Genomic DNA, 17,500 nt, shown 5'->3' with positions numbered 1-17,500 from the left:
GTACCTGTCAAAGGCTACTATATACATTCGACTGAAATGTTCGACAAAATGGGAAATCCGACGATAAAGCCGCTTATATCTTTTTCCAAAAAGGTGAGCGATCATCAGACGTTCTGACGCTAAATTCAGGATCTCCATTGTCGACTTGAGATGGTAGCATTAAACCAGTTTTCGCGACACTTGTTCATCTCCTGAGTATTGGGTTCAAGGAAAAGAAATGCCACTCGTATGTTCGAAGCTTTACTGGAGAAAAGCATACAGGAACGAGATTCGTTCCATAAATACCGAAGAAAATAAATACAAGAATCCTAACACAAATATCGTGATGAGAATGATTCTTTCAATCCATCACATCACTGACATGAGTTTAGCAGATAGAAAATAGGAAGGGAAGAGAGAAAGTTCGGAAGATTTAGTAGTCCTGGCGTTCGTAGGGAAGAGGCACTGGCGTGGGTGCCACGGGAAGGTGATCGCCCACTGGCTGGTAACCGCCCACGCCGGAGGTGAAGCTCAGCTTGATGGGGACGCCTTCAGGAGCGGTGTAGCTGGAGAACGGACACAAGCCTTTAAAGATGCTCAACAAAGCTTTGCCGTGCATATCGTTATCAGATAAAGCTTATCAAGGGATATGGTTCTTTACGAAACCTAATGGACTCACCTCCATCCTCCAGAGGACTCCTGCCCATCAGCCTGCTTTCCGGCCTCGTTCCTGGCGATGCCGTTTCCAGTCTCGAAGTCGAAGCTATACTCGCCATAGGCGTTCTGTGTACGGTCGTCCTTCAGGATCGGAATGGGCGTCTTGTAGCTGTCGGCGACAACCACGGCCACCAGGCAGGCGAGCTGTGTGGGAATTCAAGTATCAGAATCACAAATATAGACTTTTTATACATTCCTTCCCTATGGAGGACAGCTAATAAAAACGTCTTTCTTCTGAACAAGTTTCCGTTTCCACACAATACACTCTTTTTCCAGACATGACCATAAATTTGTCCTCCAACAAAAGAGGTCAAAACGCTCACAACAAGAAGACGTTGCATTCTGATGGCTGTGCAGTACAGTGTGCTCATCCCAAAGGCGATGGCTCTTTATATACACGGTCCACAGTGGGCGGAGCTGTATGATTGTGGGCGGACCTCCAGCGTTTCGTCAGGTAATGAAAGTATTACCTTGAATAACTACATATATAGAAAATATGAATACATACACCTTGCTGATATATACATACATGCAAATATTGTGTGTGTGTGTGAATGTATACTTATAAATATATATATATGTGTGTGTGTGTGTGTTTATATATATATATATGTGTGTGTGTGTGCATGTATCTTATATACATATATATGTGTGTGTGCATGCGTATATTTGTGTTTGTTTATGCATTTATACGTATATACGTGTATATATATTCATTCACATATATGTATGTGTGTGTGTTTGTGTATTTATATAATATTTATGGTATATATAAGTATGTATATACAAATATATGTATACACGCATACATGTGTGTGGGTGTGTGCATGTGCGTGTGTATATGTATATATGTATATATGTATATATATATATATATATATATATATATATATGTATATATATATATATTCTGTAATAGGACTATTCGCCCACTCCTTGTCCTACCACGCCCCCCCCCCCCCTTTGGTATGACGCGTCCATGGTGGAAATGCGGGCCGTCGTCCCAAAGTATTGTGTGCAAACGTACGTGGGCTTAGCTACGTCCATCCTAAAAGACCTTTATTGCCACTCTCATGCCCAGTAGTTTGTGTGAGGACACTATCTTACCAGGAAGATACTGTCACATATAATAAGTTGTAATTAATAGACCACTTTTAGCAACATAACTGGATGGCTTATGCTAGTGACGTCATGCTAGTGGCTTGTCATGTCATCATTACTGACGTTAAAAACCATTACAATGCAGTCACTCACGGGTATCCATGTTGACGAGACATGTAGAGGGCGCAGATACCCGCAGATCTGGCCTCGCCTCCTTATCGCTCGGAATCCGCTGCTTATTATCCCACTTATCAGGTAAATTACTATATAGTCTACATGGAACTCATCAATGTATATGTTTGAAGCTTGAGTGGCTAGCGCAAGGGTAGTGAACATGTAAGCTAGCTGCTAAAACTAAAATAGACAAGCAAGCAGCCTACTGGTGTTCATCATCTTCCCCGGATAATAGGTGATGACAACATTTCAACGTAAGCTACTGGTGGATATAAAGTACTCATAAATGGCTGAAGATACTTACCTATGTACATGTATAATTGAAGGAATAATGAACTAGAAAACAAATATATTTCACATATTAACTGGACTTGTCTCGAATGCGAGTGCCGTGATCTGGACTCCCCGCTCTTCCCCCTTTGGCCGGTACCACTTACATGGCCGATGTACCTGGCCACCCACGCATCGTTACTATTACTTTACAATACTGTGTGTGTGTGTATAGAGAGTGAGAGATCCGTAATTGAGTACTAACATCAGCATGCTGGGGTTAAAGTCAGGTCAGAAAAGAACGGGCCACCCTGCCGCATTATCCCTTGATTTTGAAAGTTCCTCTACGAACATGTCTTTTTATAGATGTAAATAAGAAGAGACAGATATGTAGATAGATTTATATATAGTGTTCTATGTTTACCTGCACACTAAGGATATTTCAGTGTCGACAAAAAGTAAAAGTGGGCACGATGGCTTTATAATATTAATCAACATTTAATATTAGATTATACGATAGTGTAAATTAAGCATTAAGAAGCCCAAGCCTTTTGTGCTGTTTTCTTGACATTCAAATAAGAGCCCTTGTTTGCGAATAAATGTTTCTTTGTTTCTCTACGCCATTTGACATATTCTGACACACTTTTGCCACAAACTGACACATTATAGCACTGTTGGTATATATGGATGTAGATACATAGGTAAATAGGTGCATGGATAGAAAGATAGCTGTCATAGATCAACATATTAAGGACAGGTCCTCTTTAGTGAATAGCCGTGGCAATTACCATAACACAAAATAGAGATGCAGTCTACGGCGAGAGGGCGCGGTTGGGCAACCTGTTCCTTTACAGCCCTAATCTGGCCCCTGCATGAAGCCAGTACTCTCGCAGCAGAGTCGACCTAGAGGAGCAGATATTACTTATGCCTTTTTCAGAAAAGGGTATGGATGGGAATGAATCTCGTTTGCACTGTCAAGACATTCATTCTCATTCATACTCTTTTCCATATTTGTCATAATGAACATTCTTCACCCCTTTATGGCAACTTTCGCGACAGGGATGCCATATATACGGATGTGTGTCTATCTATTTATATACATATGTATGTGTGTGTGTGTGTGTAGATCTATATGTGGGCATGATATACCAATATATCTATTATGATACTTTGTGAAAACCTTAAAAACAATACATTACCTATAGCTATTCCACAAAACTGTTAACATACTTTATGAGAAAAATACACTCCCCTCCCCCTTTTGAAAAATTTTGTGCGCGACATTGCATTTTGTCAGTACCTGTCAAAGGCTACTATATACATTCGACTGAAATGTTCGACAAAATGGGAAATCCGACGATAAAGCCGCTTATATCTTTTCCAAAAAGGTGAGCGATCATCGGACGTTCTGACGCTAAATTCAGGATCTCCATTGTCGACTTGAGATGGTAGCATTAAACCAGTTTTTGAGACACTTGTTTATCTCCTGAGTATTGGGTTCAAGGAAAAGAAATGCCACTCGTATGCTCGAAGCTTTACTGGAGATAAGCATACATGAACGAGATTCGTTCCATAAATACCGAAGAATATAAATACAAGAATCCTAACACAAATATCGTGATGAGAATGTTTCTTTAAATTCATCACATCACTGACATGAGTTTAGCAGATAGAAAATAGGAAATGAAGAGAGAAAGTTCGGAAGATTTAGTAGTCCTGGCGTTCGTAGGGAAGAGGCACTGGCGTGGGAGCCACGGGAAGGTGATCGCCCACAGGCTGGTAACCGCCCACGCCGGAGGTGAAGCTCAGCTTGATGGGGACGCCTTCAGGAGCGGTGTAGCTGGAGAGCGGACACAAGCCTTTACAGATGCTCAACAAAGCTTTGCCGTGCATATCGTTATCAGATAAAGCTTATCAAGGGATATGGTTCTTTACGAAACCTAAGGGACTCACCTCCATCCTCCAGAGGACTCCTGCCCATCAGCCTGCTTTCCGGCCTCGTTCCTGGCGATGCCGTTTCCAGTCTCGAAGTCGAAGCTGTACTCGCCGTAGGCGTTCTGTGTACGGTCGTCCTTCAGGATCGGAATGGGCGTCTTGTAGCTATCGGCCACGACCACGGCCACCAGGCAGGCGAGCTGTGTGGGAATTCAAGTATCAGAATCACAAATATAAAGACTTTTCATACATCCCTTCCCTATAGAGGGCAGCCAATAAAAAACTATTTTTCTGAGCAAGTTTCCGTTTCGACACAATACACTCTTTTTCCAGACATGACCATAAATTTGTCTTCCAACAAAAGAGGTCAAAACGCTCACAACAAGAAGACGTTGCATTCTGATGGATCTACAGTACAGTGTGCTCATCCCAAAGGCGATGGCTCTTTATATACACGGTCCACAGTGGGCGGAGCTGTATGATTGTGGGCGGACCTCCAGCGTTTCGTCAGGTAATGAAAGTATTACCTTGAATAACTACATACATAGAAAATATGAATACATACACCTTGCTAATATATATATACATGCAAACATTGTGTGTATGTGTTTGAATGTATACTTATAAATAAAAAAAAATATATATATATACATATATATATGTGTGTGTGTGTGTGTGTGCATGCGTGTATTTGTATTTGTTTATGCATATATACGTATATACGTGTATCTATATTCATTCACATATATGTATACACGCATACATGTGTGTGTGTGTGTGTGCATGTGCGTGTGTATATGTATATATGTATATATATATGATATTATGTACTAGGACTATTCGCCCACTCCTTGTCCTACCACGCCCCCTCCCCCCTTTGGTATGACGCGTCCATGGTGGAAATGCGGGCTGACGTCCCAAAGTATTGTGTGCAAACGCACGTGGGCTTAGCTACGTCCATCCTAAAAGACCTTTATTGCCACTCTCATGCCCAGTACTTTGTGTGAGGACACTATCTTACCAGGAAGATACTGTCACATATAATAAGTTGTAATTAATAGTCCAGTTTTAGCAACATAACTGGATGGCGTATGCTAGTGACGTCATGCTACTGGTTTGTCATGTCATCATTACTGACGTCAAAAAACATTACAATGCAGTCACTCACGGGTATCCATGTTGACGAGACATGTTGGCTAGAGGGCGCAGATACCCGTAGATCTGTTCTCGCCTCCTTATCGCTCGGAATCCGCTGCTTCTTATCCCACACCATCAGGCAAATTACTATATAGTCTACATGGAACTCATCAATGTATATGTTTGAAGCTTGAGTGGCTAGCGTAAGGGTAGTGAACATGTAAGCTAGCTGCTAAGACTAAAATAGACAAGCAAGCAGCCTACTGGTGTTCATCATCTTCCCCGGATAATTGGTGATGACATTTCAACGTAAGGTACTGGTGGATATAAAGTACTCATAAATGGCTGAAGATAATTACCTATGTACATGTAGAATTGAAGGAATAGTAAACTATAAAACAAATATTATTTCACATATGAACTGGACTTGTCTTGTCTCGAATGCGAGTGCCGTGATCTGGACTCCCCGCTCAGCCCCCTTTGGCCGCTACCACTTACATGGCCGATGTACCTGGCCACCCACGCATCGTTGCTATTACTTTACAATACTGTGTGTGTGTGTATAGAGAGTGAGAGATCCGTAATTGAGTACTAACATCAGCATGCTGGGGTTAAAGTTAAAGGTCAAAAGAACAGGCCACCCTGCCGCATTATCCCTTGATTTTGAATGCAAGTTCCTCTACGAACATGTCTTTTTATAGATGTAAATAAGAAGAGACAGATATGTAGATAGATTTATATATAGTGTTCTATGTCTACCTACACACTAAGGATATTACAGTGTTGACAAAAAATAAAAATGGGCACGATGGCTTTATAATATTAATTAACATTTAATATAAGATTATACGATAGTGTAAATTAAGCATTAAGAAGCCCAAGCCTTTTGTGCTGTGGTCTTGATATTCAAATAAGAACCCTTGTTTACGAATAAATGTTTCTTCGTTTCTCTACGCCATTTGACATATTGTGACACACTTTTTCAATACTTACTCTTTGACACATTTTGCCACAAACTGACACATTATAGCACTGTTGGTATATATGGATGTAGATACATAGGTAAATAGATGTATGGATAGAAAGATAGCTGTTATACATCAACATATTAAGGATAGGTCCTCTTTAGTGAATAGCCGTGGCAACTGCCATAACACAAAATAGAGATGCAGTCTACGGCGAGAGGGCGCGGTTGTTCCTTTACAGCCCGAATCTGGCCCCTGCATGAAGCCAGTACTCTCGCAGCAGAGTTGACCTAGAGGAGCTGGCCGGGTGCGAACCTGACTGCTGTTGCAAAGATATTACTTAAGCCCTTTTTCAGAAAAGGTTATGGATGGGAATAAATCTCGTTCTCACTGTCAAAACATTCATTCTCATTCATACTCTTTTCCATATTCGTCATAATGAACATTCTTCATCCCTTTATGGCAACTTTCGCGACAGGGATGCGATATATACGTATGTGTGTCTATCTATCTATCTATCTATCTATATATATATATATATATATATATATATATATAACATATGTATGTGTATGTATGAGAGTGTAGATCTATATGTGGGCATGATATACCAATATATCTATTGATTTAGGAATGATACTTTGTGAAAACCTTAAAAACAACATATTACCTATAGCTATTCCCCAAAACTGTTAACATACTTTATGAGAAAAAAAACACTCCCCTCCTTCCCCTTTTGAATAATTTTGTGCGCAACATTGCACTTTGTCAGTACCTGTCAAAGGCTACTATATACATTCGACTGAAATGTTCGACAAAATGGGAAATTCGACGAGAAAGCCGCTTATATTTTTTCCAAAAAGGTGAGCGATCATAAGACGTTCTGACGCTAAATTCAGGATCTCCATTGTCGACTTGAGATGGTAGCATTAAACCAGTTTTCGCGACACTTGTTCATCTCCTGAGTATTGGGTTCAAGGAAAAGAAATGCCACGCGTATGCTCGAAGCTTTACTGAAGATAAGCATACATGAACGAGATTCGTTCCATAAATACCGAAGAAAATAAATACAAGAATCCTAACACAAATATCGTGATGAGAATGATTCTTTCAATCCATCACATCACTGACATGAGTTAAGCAGATAGAAAATAGGAAAGGAAGAGAGAAAGTTCGGAAGATTTAGTAGTCCTGGCGTTCGTAGGGAAGAGGCACTGGCGTGGGAGCCACGGGAAGGTGATCGCCCACTGGCTGGTAACCGCCCACGCCGGAGGTGAAGCTCAGCTTGATGGGGACGCCTTCAGGAGCGGTGTAGCTGGAGAACGGACACAGGCCTTTACAGATGCTCAACAAAGCTTTGCCGTGCATATCGTTATCAGATAAAGCTTATCAGGGGATATGGTTCTTTACGAAACCTAAGGGACTCACCTCCATCCTCCAGAGGACTCCTGCCCATCAGCCTGCTTTCCGGCCTCGTTCCTGGCGATGCCGTTTCCAGTCTCGAAGTCGAAGCTATACTCGCCGTAGGCGTTCTGTGTACGGTCGTCCTTCAGGATCGGAATGGGCGTCTTGTAGCTGTCGGCCACGACTACGGCCACCAGGCATGCGAGCTGTGTGGAAATTCAAGTATCAGAATCACAAATATAAAGACTTTTTATATATTCCTTCCCTATGGAGGACAGCCAATAAAAACCTTTTTTTTCTGAACAAGTTTCCGTTTCGACACAATACACTCTTTTTCCAGACATGACCATAAATTTGTCCTCCAACAAAAGAGGTCAAAACGCTCACAACAAGAAGACGTTGCATTCTGATGGATCTACAGTACAGTGTGCTCATCCGAAAGGCGATGGCTCTTTATATACACGGTCCACAGTGGGCGGAGCTGTATGATTGTGGGCGGACCTCCAGCGTTTCGTCAGGTAATGAAAGTATTACCTTGAATAACTACACACATGGAAAATATGAATACATACACCTTGCTGATATATATACATGCAAACATTGTGTGTGTGTGTATGAATGTATACTTATAAAAATATACATATGTGTGTGCATGTATATTTACATATATGTGTGTGTGTGTGTGTGTGTGTGTGTGTGTGTGTGTGCATGTATACTTATATACATATATATGTGTGTGTGCATGCGTGTATTTGTGTTTGTTTATGCATGTATACGTATATACGTGTATTTATATTCATTCACATATATGTATGTGCGTGTGTTTGTGTATATATATATATATATATAATATTTATGGTACATATAAGTATGTATATACACATATATGTATACACGCATACATGTGTGTGTGTGTGCATGTACGTATGTATTTCTGGTTTTATGTATATATATATGATATTCTGTACTAAGACTATTCGCCCACTCCTTGTCCTACCACGCCCCCCCCCCCCCTTTTGGTATGACGCGTCCATGGTGGAAATGCGGGCCGTCGTCCCAAAGTATTGTGTGCAAACGTACGTGGGCTTAGCTACTTCCATCCTAAAAGACCTTTATTGCCACTCCCATGCCCAGTACTTTGTGTGAGGACACTGTCTTACTAGAAAGATACTGTCACATATAATAAGTTGTAATTAATAGATCAGTTTTAGCAACATAACTGGATGGCGTATGCTAGTGACGTCATGCTAGTGATTTGGCATGTCATTACTGACGTTAAAAACCATTACAATGCAGTCACTCACGGGTATCCATGTTGACGCGACATGTAGAGGGCGCAGATACCCGTAGATCTGTCCTCGCCTCCTTATCGCTCGGAATCCGCTGCTTCTTATCCCACACCGTCAGGTAAATTACTATATAGTCTACATGGAACTCATCAATGTATATGTTTGAAGCTTGAGTGGCTAGCGCAAGGGTAGTGAACATGTAAGCTAGCTGCTAAAACTAAAATAGACAAGCAAGCAGCCTACTGGTGTTCATCATTTCTCCGGATAATTGGTGATGACAACATTTCAACGTAAGGTACTGGTGGATATAAAGTACTCATAAATGGCTGAAGATAATTACCTATGTACATGTATAATTGAAGGAATAGTGAACTATGAAACAAATATTATTTCACATATGAACTGAACTTGTCTTGTCTCGAATGCGAGTGCCGTGATCTGGACTCTCCGCTTAGCCCCCTTTGGCCGCTACCACTTACATGGCCGATGTACCTGGCCACCCACGCATCGTTACTATCACTTTACAATACTGTCTGTGTGTGTATAGAGTGAGAGATCCGTAATTGAGTACTAACATCAGCATACTGGGGTTAAAGTCAGGTCAGAAAAGAACAGGCCACCCTGCCGCATTATCCCTTGATTTTGAATGTGAGTTCCTCTACGAACATGTCTTTTTTAGGCGTAAATAAGAAGAGACAGATATGTAGATAGATTTATATATAGTGTTCTATGTCTATCTACACACTAAGGATATTACGGTGTCGACAAACACTAAGTGTGCACGATGACTTCACAATATTAATCAGCATTCAAAATCGGATTATACTGATTGTGGGAATGAGACATATAAATATGGGTATACAAGAAGATAACATATATGTCAAAGTTTTATTGAGCGAATCTGATGAGAACGAATTTCGTTCAATAAATAATAAAAAATAGATATATTATCATAGATAATTTCAGATTCGCATCGATATTAGAGAAGGAGAGTTCAGTAGTCGTTGCGTTCGTAGGGAAGAGGCACTGGCGTGGGTGCCACGGGAAGGTGATCGCCCACGGGCTGGTAACCGCCCACGCCGGAGGTGAAGCTCAGCTTGATGGGGACGCCTTCAGGAGCGGTGTAGCTGGAAAACGGACACAAGCCTTTATAGATAGCCCTCAGAGATTTGCCGCACATATCATTATCAAATAAGCATTATCAATGGACATGGTTCTTTGCGAAGGGACTCACCTCCATCCTCCAGAGGACTCCTGCCCATCAGCCTGCTTTCCGGCCTCGTTCCTGGCGATGCCGTTTCCAGTCTCGAAGTCGAAGCTGTACTCGCCGTAGGCGTTCTGTGTTCGGTCGTCCTTCAGGATCGGAATGGGCGTCTTGTAGCTGTCGGCGACAACCACGGCCACCAGGCAGGCGATCTGTATGGGGATTCAAGCATCAGAATCACACATATACTTTTCATGGATTCATTCCTAATGGAGGACAGACAATAAAAACTTTTTTTTTCTAAACAAGTTTCCGTTTCCACACAATACACCATTTTTCCAGTCATAATCATTGATTTGTCTTAGAAAAAAAAACTCACAACAACAAGACGTTGCATTCTGATGGTTGTGTAGTACAGTGTGCTGATCCGAAGACACAGGCTCTTTATATAGATGGTCTACAGTGGGCGGAGCTGTCTCGTTGTGGGCGGAGAATCCAGCAGTAAATGAGCTGTTAGAAAGTTTCTATCCCGAATAAGTTCAAAAATATATATATCTACCTATAAACACATACACACACATCGGAATATATGGTACATCTACAGATACGTCTCTTTGCATGTATGTGTTGATGTATGTCTGTATACGCGTATGCATTTGTATACTCAGAGAAAGATATGTATACATATACATTCAGACATGATGCCTGTGCGCCCACCGTTTATACATACATATGCCTCAATACATACGTTTATATATATACGAATATATGTATATATATATATATATATATATATATATATATATATATATATATATATATATATATATATGTATGTGTATATGTAAATATAAATATGAATACATAAACATATAGTATATTGACATACATATATATGTGTGTGTACATATATGTGTATATGTATATGTAAACATATATATGTATATAGGAAAACTGCTTCAAATTAATTGACTATTTGCCTGGAAAATCTTTGTTGCTTTGTAGTGGATAAAATGCAGTAGTGAATAAAACAACTAAAATTTTAACCACAAACCTACATGGTAGCTATATACACGATCACGTTACCTATGTGAACAATGCCCTTTTTGGCCTCTTTGTCTTTCGGTAGTTCTCTTCGAACTTTCCGTTTCCGCTTCTGCTTGCTCTCGAGCTGTTCACTCCGTTCCAACACTGCATGTGCAGCATTAACCTCTCCAACATTTGCAGGTTTCCAAGCAACCTAAAGCATGGCCAGTCCCTCCTTCGTCAGAACATCAGTTTTATAGAGAACGTCACACTGGCCATCCTGGGATCTCGAACAGGTGGGTGCACTGCTCGCGAGGTACCCATTTGCCCAGGGAATGCTTCGGCAGTCTTCGTGTGGACGTGTTTTGTTCGGCCATTTCTAATTTCATTTCACAAGGAATCGGTCATTGGCAAATTGGCACATTAGTTGCCATACATCCTCACGAAAGAAGAAATTGCCCCATAACCAGTCACAAACTGCCAGCATCCGTGCTGTTGCTGAGGTCAGCTCAGTTTCATGATCACTGAAGGGTCTTTCTACATCAGCGTTGCCATGTGAAAATTGAAGTGTGGTTTCTTTTGCGACCACTAATTGTTTTATACAGATCTCGACCCACACCTAATCAGACCTCTAAATGCCAGCATAAGGATCAATTGGAGTTTCTGAATTAACTCCGTCTTCACTTGCCTTTCACTCGGCAAGCTCGCTGTCTGTTTTGTCTTCTGGAGAACGTTTCATGCTCTCGGCCAAACACCGACTCACCATAAGGCGAAACACTTGCAGGGCCCGAGGACTTTCTCAATCGAAGGCTTTCAACGAAGCTGCAAACGGCAGACTGGAAGAGGCCCAAGCCTTTTGTGCTGTCGTCTTGACATTCAAATCAGAGCCCTTGCTTGCGAATAAATGTTTCTTCGTTTCTCTACGCCATTTGACATATTCTGACAGTTTTCAATACTTATTTTTTGACACATTTTGCCACAAACTGACACATTATAATACTGTTGGTATATATGGATAGATACATAGGTATATAGATGTATGGATAGAAAGATAGCTGTCATACATCAACATATTAAAGATAGGTCCTCTTTAGTGAATAGCCGTGGCAACTGCCATAACACAAAATAGAGATGCAGTCTACGGCGAGGGGGCGCGGTTGTTCCTTTACAGCCCGAATCTGGCCCCTGCATGAAGCCAGTACTCTCGCAGCAGAGTCGACCTAGAGTAGCTGGCCGGGTGCGAACCTGACTGCTGTTGCAAAGATATTACTTAAGCCTTTTTTTAGAAAAGGTTATGGATGAGAATGAATCTCGTTTGCACTGTCAAGACATTCATTCTCATTCATATTCTTTTCCATATTTGTCATAATGAACATTCTTCACCCCTTTATGGCAACTTTCGCGACAGGGATGCCATATATACGTATGTGTGTCTATCTATATATATACATATGTATGTTTGTGTGTGAGAGTGTAGATCTATATGTGGGCATGATATACCAATATATCTATTAATTTAGGAATGATACTTTGTGAAAACCTTAAAAACAACATATTACCTATAGCTATTCCCCAAAACTGTTAACATACTTTATGAGAAAAAAAACACTCCCCTCCTTCCCCTTTTGAAAAATTTTGTGCGCGACATTGCATTTTGTCAGTACCTGTCAAAGGCTACTACATACATTCGACTGAAATGTTCGACAAAATGGGAAATCCGACGATAAAGCCGCTTATATTTTTTCCAAAAAGGTGAGCGATCATAAGACGTTCTGACGCTAAATTCAGGATCTCCATTGTCGACTTGAGATGGTAGCATTAAACCAGTTTTTGCGACACTTGTTCATCTCCTGAGTATTGGGTTCAAGGAAAAGAAATGCCACTCGTATACTCGAAGCTTTACTGGAGATAAGTATACATGAACGAAATTCGTTCCATAGATACCGAAGAATATAAATACAAGAATCCTAACACAAATATCGTGATGAGGATGATTCTTTCAGTCCATCACATCACTGACATGAGTTTAGCAGATAGAAAGTAGGAAATGAAGAGAGAAAGTTTCGGAAGATTTAGTAGTCCTGGCGTTCGTAGGGAAGAGGCACTGGCGTGGGTGCAACCGGAAGGTGATCGCCCACTGGCTGGTAACCGCCCACGCCGGAGGTGAAGCTCAGCTTGATGGGGACGCCTTCAGGAGCGGTGTAGCTGGAGAACGGACACAGGCCTTTACAGATGCTCAACAAAGCTTTGCCGTGCATATCGTTATCAGATAAAGCTTATCAAGGGATATGGTTCTTTACGAAACCTAAGGGACTCACCTCCATCCTCCAGAGGACTCCTGCCCATCAGCCTGCTTTCCGGCCTCGTTCCTGGCGATGCCGTTTCCAGTCTCGAAGTCGAAGCTGTACTCGCCGTAGGCGTTCTGTGTACGGTCGTCCTTCAGGATCGGAATGGGCGTCTTGTAGCTGTCGGCCACGACCACGGCCACCAGGCAGGCGAGCTGTATGGGGATTCAAGTATCAGAATCACAAATATAAAGACTTTTTATATATTCCTTCCCTATGGAGGACAGCCAATAAGAACGATCTTTTTTTCTGAACAAGTTTCCGTTTCGACACAATACACTCTTTTTCCAGACATGACCATAAATTTGTCTTCCAACAAAAGAGGTCAAAACGCTCACAACAAGAAGACGTTGCATTTTGATGGCTGTGCAGTACAGTGTGCTCATCCCAAAGGCGATGGCTCTTTATATACACGGTCCACAGTGGGCGGAGCTGTATGATTGTGGGCGGACCTCCAGCGTTTCGTTAGGTAATGAAAGTATTACCTTGAATAACTACATACATAGAAAATATGAATACATACACCTTGCTGATATATACATACATGCAAATATTGTGTGTGTGTGAATGTATACTTATAAATATATATATATATATGTGTGTGTGTATTTATATATATATATGTGTGTGTGTGTGTGTGTGTGTGCATATATCTTATATACATATATATATGTGTGTGTGCATGCGTGTATTTGTGTTTGTTTATGCATTTATACGTATATACGTGTATTTATATTCATTCACATATATGTATGTGCGTGTGTTTGTGTATATATATATAATATTTATGGTACATATAAGTATGTATATACACATATATGTATACACGCATACATGTGTGTGTGTGTGCATGTGCCTGTGTATATGTATATATGTATATATGTATATATGTATATATATATATATATATATATATATATATATATATATATGATATTCTGTAATAGGACTATTCGCCCACTCCTTGTCCTACCACGCCCCCCCCCCCTTTGGTATGACGCGTCCATGGTGGAAATGCGGGCCGTCGTCCCAAAGTATTGTGTGCAAACGTACGTGGGCTTAGCTACTTCCATCCTAAAAGACCTTTATTGCCACTCTCATGCCCAGTACTTTGTGTGAGGACACTGTCTTACTAGGAAGATACTGTCACATATAATAAGTTGTAATTAATAAACCAGTTTTAGCAACATAACTGGATGGCGTATGCTAGTGACGTCATGCTAGTGATTTGTCATGTCATCATTACTGACGTTAAAAACCATTACAATGCAGTCAATCACGGGTATCCATGTTGACGAGACATGTTGGCTACAGGGCGCAGATACCCGCAGCTCTGGCCTCGCCTCCTTATCGCTCGGAATCCGCTGCTTCTTATCCCACACCGTCAGGTAAATTACTATATAGTCTACATGGAACTCATCAATGTATATGTTTGAAGCTTGAGTGGCTAGCGCAAAGGGTAGTGAACATGTAAGCTAGCTGCTAAAACTAAAATAGACAAGCAAGCAGCCTACTGGTGTTCATCATCTTCCCCGGATAATTGGTGATGACAACATTTCAACGTAAGGTACTGGTGGATATAAAGTACTCATAAATGGCTGAAGATAATTACCTATGTACATGTAGAATTGAAGGAATAGTAAACTATAAAACAAATATTATTTCACATATGAACTGGACTTGTCTTGTCTCGAATGCGAGTGCCGTGATCTGGACTCCCCGCTCAGCCCCCTTTGGCCGCTACCACTTACATGGCCGATGAACCTGGCCACCCATGCATCGTTGCTATCACTTTACAATACTGTGTGTGTGTATAGAGAGTGAGAGATCCGTAATTGAGTACTAACATCAGCATGCTGGGGTTAAAGTCAGGTCAGAAAAGAACAGGCCACCCTGCCGCATTATCCACTGATTTTGAATGTGAGTTCCTCTACGAACATGTCTTTTTTAGGCGTAAATAAGAAGAGACAGATATGTAGATAGATTTATATATAGTGTTCTATGTCTATCTACACACTAAGGATATTACGGTGTAGATAAACACTGTGTACGATGACTTCACAATATTAATCAGCATTCAAAATCGAATTATACTGACAGTGGGAATGAGGCATATAAATATGGGTATACAAGAAGATAACATATATATGTCAAAGTTTTATTGAGCGAATCTGATGAGAACGAATTTCGTTCAATAAATAATAAAAAATAGATATATTATCATAGATAATTTCAGATTCGCATCGATATTAGAGAAGAAGGAGAGTTCAGTAGTCGTTGCGTTCGTAGGGAAGAGGCACTGGCGTGGGAGCCACCGGAAGGTGATCGCCCACGGGCTGGTAACCGCCCACGCCGGAGGTGAAGCTCAGCTTGATGGGGACGCCTTCAGGAGCGGTGTAGCTGGAAAACGGACACAGGCCTTTATAGATAGCCCTCAAAGATTTGCCGCACATATCATTATCAAATATATCTTATCAATGGACATGGTTCTTTGCGAAGGGACTCACCTCCATCCTCCAGAGGACTCCTGCCCATCAGCCTGCTTTCCGGCCTCGTTCCTGGCGATGCCGTTTCCAGTCTCGAAGTCGAAGCTGTACTCGCCGTAGGCGTTCTGTGTACGGTCGTCCTTCAGGATCGGAATGGGCGTCTTGTAGCTATCGGCGACAACCACGGCCACCAGGCAGGCGAGCTGAGGAAAGAGAATGAGAGACAGTTAAATAGAAATGATCATAGTCTACTCAGCACTAAGCACCAGGTATCATATCTTTGCTATACAAAAGTGGTGATACAGTGTATGCCCTTCCTTTGGCAAGCAATACTCACAAGTAGCAGACGGCTCATCGCTGGATGTGTTGTGTTCCGTAACGAGGAAGATGTGCCGCTCTTCGGATGCAGCAGCTGTTATATACTGCTGCCGTCCCCTCGCTCCGCCCACCTGACCTCTGTCTACAGGAGAGAGGTCATTTAGGCTTCTCTGGGATACACATTTTCCACTGAATAGTGTTATATATACCCTGCATTTTATTATAATCGATTTTATATTCCTCGAATGGAAGGTACTGCGCGTTCTATACATTACTTAACCAGTTTTGCTTGCACGAGCACTTATACATTCATATTATATAATATAAGCAGAAAATAAGCCAATCTTCCTCATCAAAGCTGTTCTGAAACTACGAAACTTGTCGAAATGATTCTCAAAAAGATTATTTTAACATATAAGACAGGCCTCCGGTTGAGGACTCCGCCCCAGTAGCACGATAATGCAAAATGGGGTAATCGAGACGAGGAATTATTTCTTATGCACAACCAATCTTACCACTCGACCGGTGATTCAAAATCTGTGTATGTGCATATATGCATACATATACACACATATGTGTATATATGTGTGTATATAACATATATATATATATATATATATATATATATATATATATATATATATATATATATATATATATATATATATATATATATATATATATGTACATATATATACACACACATATTTATATGTGTGTGTGCCTGTGTGTGAGTGTGTAAACCGTGTTCAGCCTCTTCTCTTGATTTCAACCAAGGTATGCTAATGCGTTTATTTAAATGGATATTAAACGTTTACCTTGTCATATTCTTAGCATGTGAAAGCTGTGTCTTTTCGAATTCGAAAGTCCCAGCGAACGGAGACCTCCGGCGACGCCCAAAATTCGTCCAGAAACGCGGGCTGACCCTCCCACAGACGCAAATTATCACTGATCGGTAACTTTTCTGGTAATGCTGCTGGTTAACCAATCGATTAAGCAATCAAATAACTAATCAACGCGGGCAAAACGGCACATTCATCATTCAACGAAGGGAAGGATGAGATACACAAAACATTCATTTACATTTATGTTCTTTCATTAGAAATAACAAATATATAGTCGGGAACACACAAGCATCCTCTGAAAAAAT

The 17,500-nt window shown here is 41.0% G+C and overlaps 6 protein-coding genes across 6 annotated transcripts; all 6 read right to left on the bottom strand.

Moving 5' to 3' along the window:
• Positions 1-227: 227 nt before the first annotated feature.
• LOC119579057 (endocuticle structural glycoprotein SgAbd-8-like) lies at positions 228-1,048 on the bottom strand. Its single transcript, XM_037926784.1, has 3 exons — positions 1,020-1,048; positions 659-840; positions 228-545 (listed from the first exon to the last, which is right to left on the bottom strand). The coding sequence occupies exons 1-3, from the start codon at positions 1,035-1,037 to the stop codon at positions 413-415; spliced, it is 333 nt and encodes a 110-aa protein (XP_037782712.1). The 5' UTR covers positions 1,038-1,048; the 3' UTR covers positions 228-412.
• A 2,712-nt stretch (positions 1,049-3,760) lies between these two features.
• LOC119579055 (endocuticle structural glycoprotein SgAbd-8-like) lies at positions 3,761-4,588 on the bottom strand. Its single transcript, XM_037926782.1, has 3 exons — positions 4,557-4,588; positions 4,195-4,376; positions 3,761-4,081 (listed from the first exon to the last, which is right to left on the bottom strand). Exons 1-3 carry the CDS (start codon positions 4,572-4,574, stop codon positions 3,949-3,951), a joined length of 333 nt encoding a protein of 110 aa, XP_037782710.1. The 5' UTR covers positions 4,575-4,588; the 3' UTR covers positions 3,761-3,948.
• Positions 4,589-7,275: 2,687 nt separating this feature from the next.
• Positions 7,276-8,102, bottom strand: LOC119579056 (endocuticle structural glycoprotein SgAbd-8-like). The gene is made up of 3 exons (XM_037926783.1): positions 8,070-8,102; positions 7,707-7,888; positions 7,276-7,593 (listed from the first exon to the last, which is right to left on the bottom strand). Exons 1-3 carry the CDS (start codon positions 8,085-8,087, stop codon positions 7,461-7,463), a joined length of 333 nt encoding a protein of 110 aa, XP_037782711.1. The 5' UTR covers positions 8,088-8,102; the 3' UTR covers positions 7,276-7,460.
• Positions 8,103-9,749: 1,647 nt separating this feature from the next.
• LOC119579054 (endocuticle structural glycoprotein SgAbd-8-like) lies at positions 9,750-10,609 on the bottom strand. The gene is made up of 3 exons (XM_037926781.1): positions 10,555-10,609; positions 10,206-10,387; positions 9,750-10,098 (listed from the first exon to the last, which is right to left on the bottom strand). Exons 1-3 carry the CDS (start codon positions 10,570-10,572, stop codon positions 9,966-9,968), a joined length of 333 nt encoding a protein of 110 aa, XP_037782709.1. The 5' UTR covers positions 10,573-10,609; the 3' UTR covers positions 9,750-9,965.
• A 2,478-nt stretch (positions 10,610-13,087) lies between these two features.
• On the bottom strand, positions 13,088-13,915 carry LOC119579053 (endocuticle structural glycoprotein SgAbd-8-like). The gene is made up of 3 exons (XM_037926780.1): positions 13,885-13,915; positions 13,520-13,701; positions 13,088-13,406 (listed from the first exon to the last, which is right to left on the bottom strand). Exons 1-3 carry the CDS (start codon positions 13,900-13,902, stop codon positions 13,274-13,276), a joined length of 333 nt encoding a protein of 110 aa, XP_037782708.1. The 5' UTR covers positions 13,903-13,915; the 3' UTR covers positions 13,088-13,273.
• A 1,603-nt stretch (positions 13,916-15,518) lies between these two features.
• LOC119578400 (endocuticle structural glycoprotein SgAbd-8-like) lies at positions 15,519-16,481 on the bottom strand. Its single transcript, XM_037925989.1, has 3 exons — positions 16,370-16,481; positions 16,054-16,235; positions 15,519-15,946 (listed from the first exon to the last, which is right to left on the bottom strand). Exons 1-3 carry the CDS (start codon positions 16,385-16,387, stop codon positions 15,814-15,816), a joined length of 333 nt encoding a protein of 110 aa, XP_037781917.1. The 5' UTR covers positions 16,388-16,481; the 3' UTR covers positions 15,519-15,813.
• Positions 16,482-17,500: the final 1,019 nt, after the last annotated feature.

The sequence above is a fragment of the Penaeus monodon genome, chromosome 11 (assembly GCF_015228065.2).
Source record: "Penaeus monodon isolate SGIC_2016 chromosome 11, NSTDA_Pmon_1, whole genome shotgun sequence".
In the NCBI taxonomy this organism is placed as follows: domain Eukaryota; kingdom Metazoa; phylum Arthropoda; class Malacostraca; order Decapoda; family Penaeidae; genus Penaeus; species Penaeus monodon.
The sequence above is the reverse complement of the archived record's forward strand: the minus strand, read 5'-3'. Positions and strand labels throughout refer to the sequence as shown.

What these genes read in the sequence shown, in the direction of transcription:
- LOC119579053 (XM_037926780.1), bottom strand. An exon ending in GAGTCCTCTGGAGGATGGAG is followed by an intron (nt 13,407 to 13,519) that starts GTGAGTCCCTTA and finishes TCCGTTCTCCAG; the next exon opens with CTACACCGCTCCTGAAGGCG.
- LOC119579054 (XM_037926781.1), bottom strand. An exon ending in GAGTCCTCTGGAGGATGGAG is followed by an intron (nt 10,099 to 10,205) that starts GTGAGTCCCTTC and finishes TCCGTTTTCCAG; the next exon opens with CTACACCGCTCCTGAAGGCG.
- LOC119578400 (XM_037925989.1), bottom strand. An exon ending in GAGTCCTCTGGAGGATGGAG is followed by an intron (nt 15,947 to 16,053) that starts GTGAGTCCCTTC and finishes TCCGTTTTCCAG; the next exon opens with CTACACCGCTCCTGAAGGCG.
- LOC119579057 (XM_037926784.1), bottom strand. An exon ending in GAGTCCTCTGGAGGATGGAG is followed by an intron (nt 546 to 658) that starts GTGAGTCCATTA and finishes TCCGTTCTCCAG; the next exon opens with CTACACCGCTCCTGAAGGCG.
- LOC119579055 (XM_037926782.1), bottom strand. An exon ending in GAGTCCTCTGGAGGATGGAG is followed by an intron (nt 4,082 to 4,194) that starts GTGAGTCCCTTA and finishes TCCGCTCTCCAG; the next exon opens with CTACACCGCTCCTGAAGGCG.
- LOC119579056 (XM_037926783.1), bottom strand. An exon ending in GAGTCCTCTGGAGGATGGAG is followed by an intron (nt 7,594 to 7,706) that starts GTGAGTCCCTTA and finishes TCCGTTCTCCAG; the next exon opens with CTACACCGCTCCTGAAGGCG.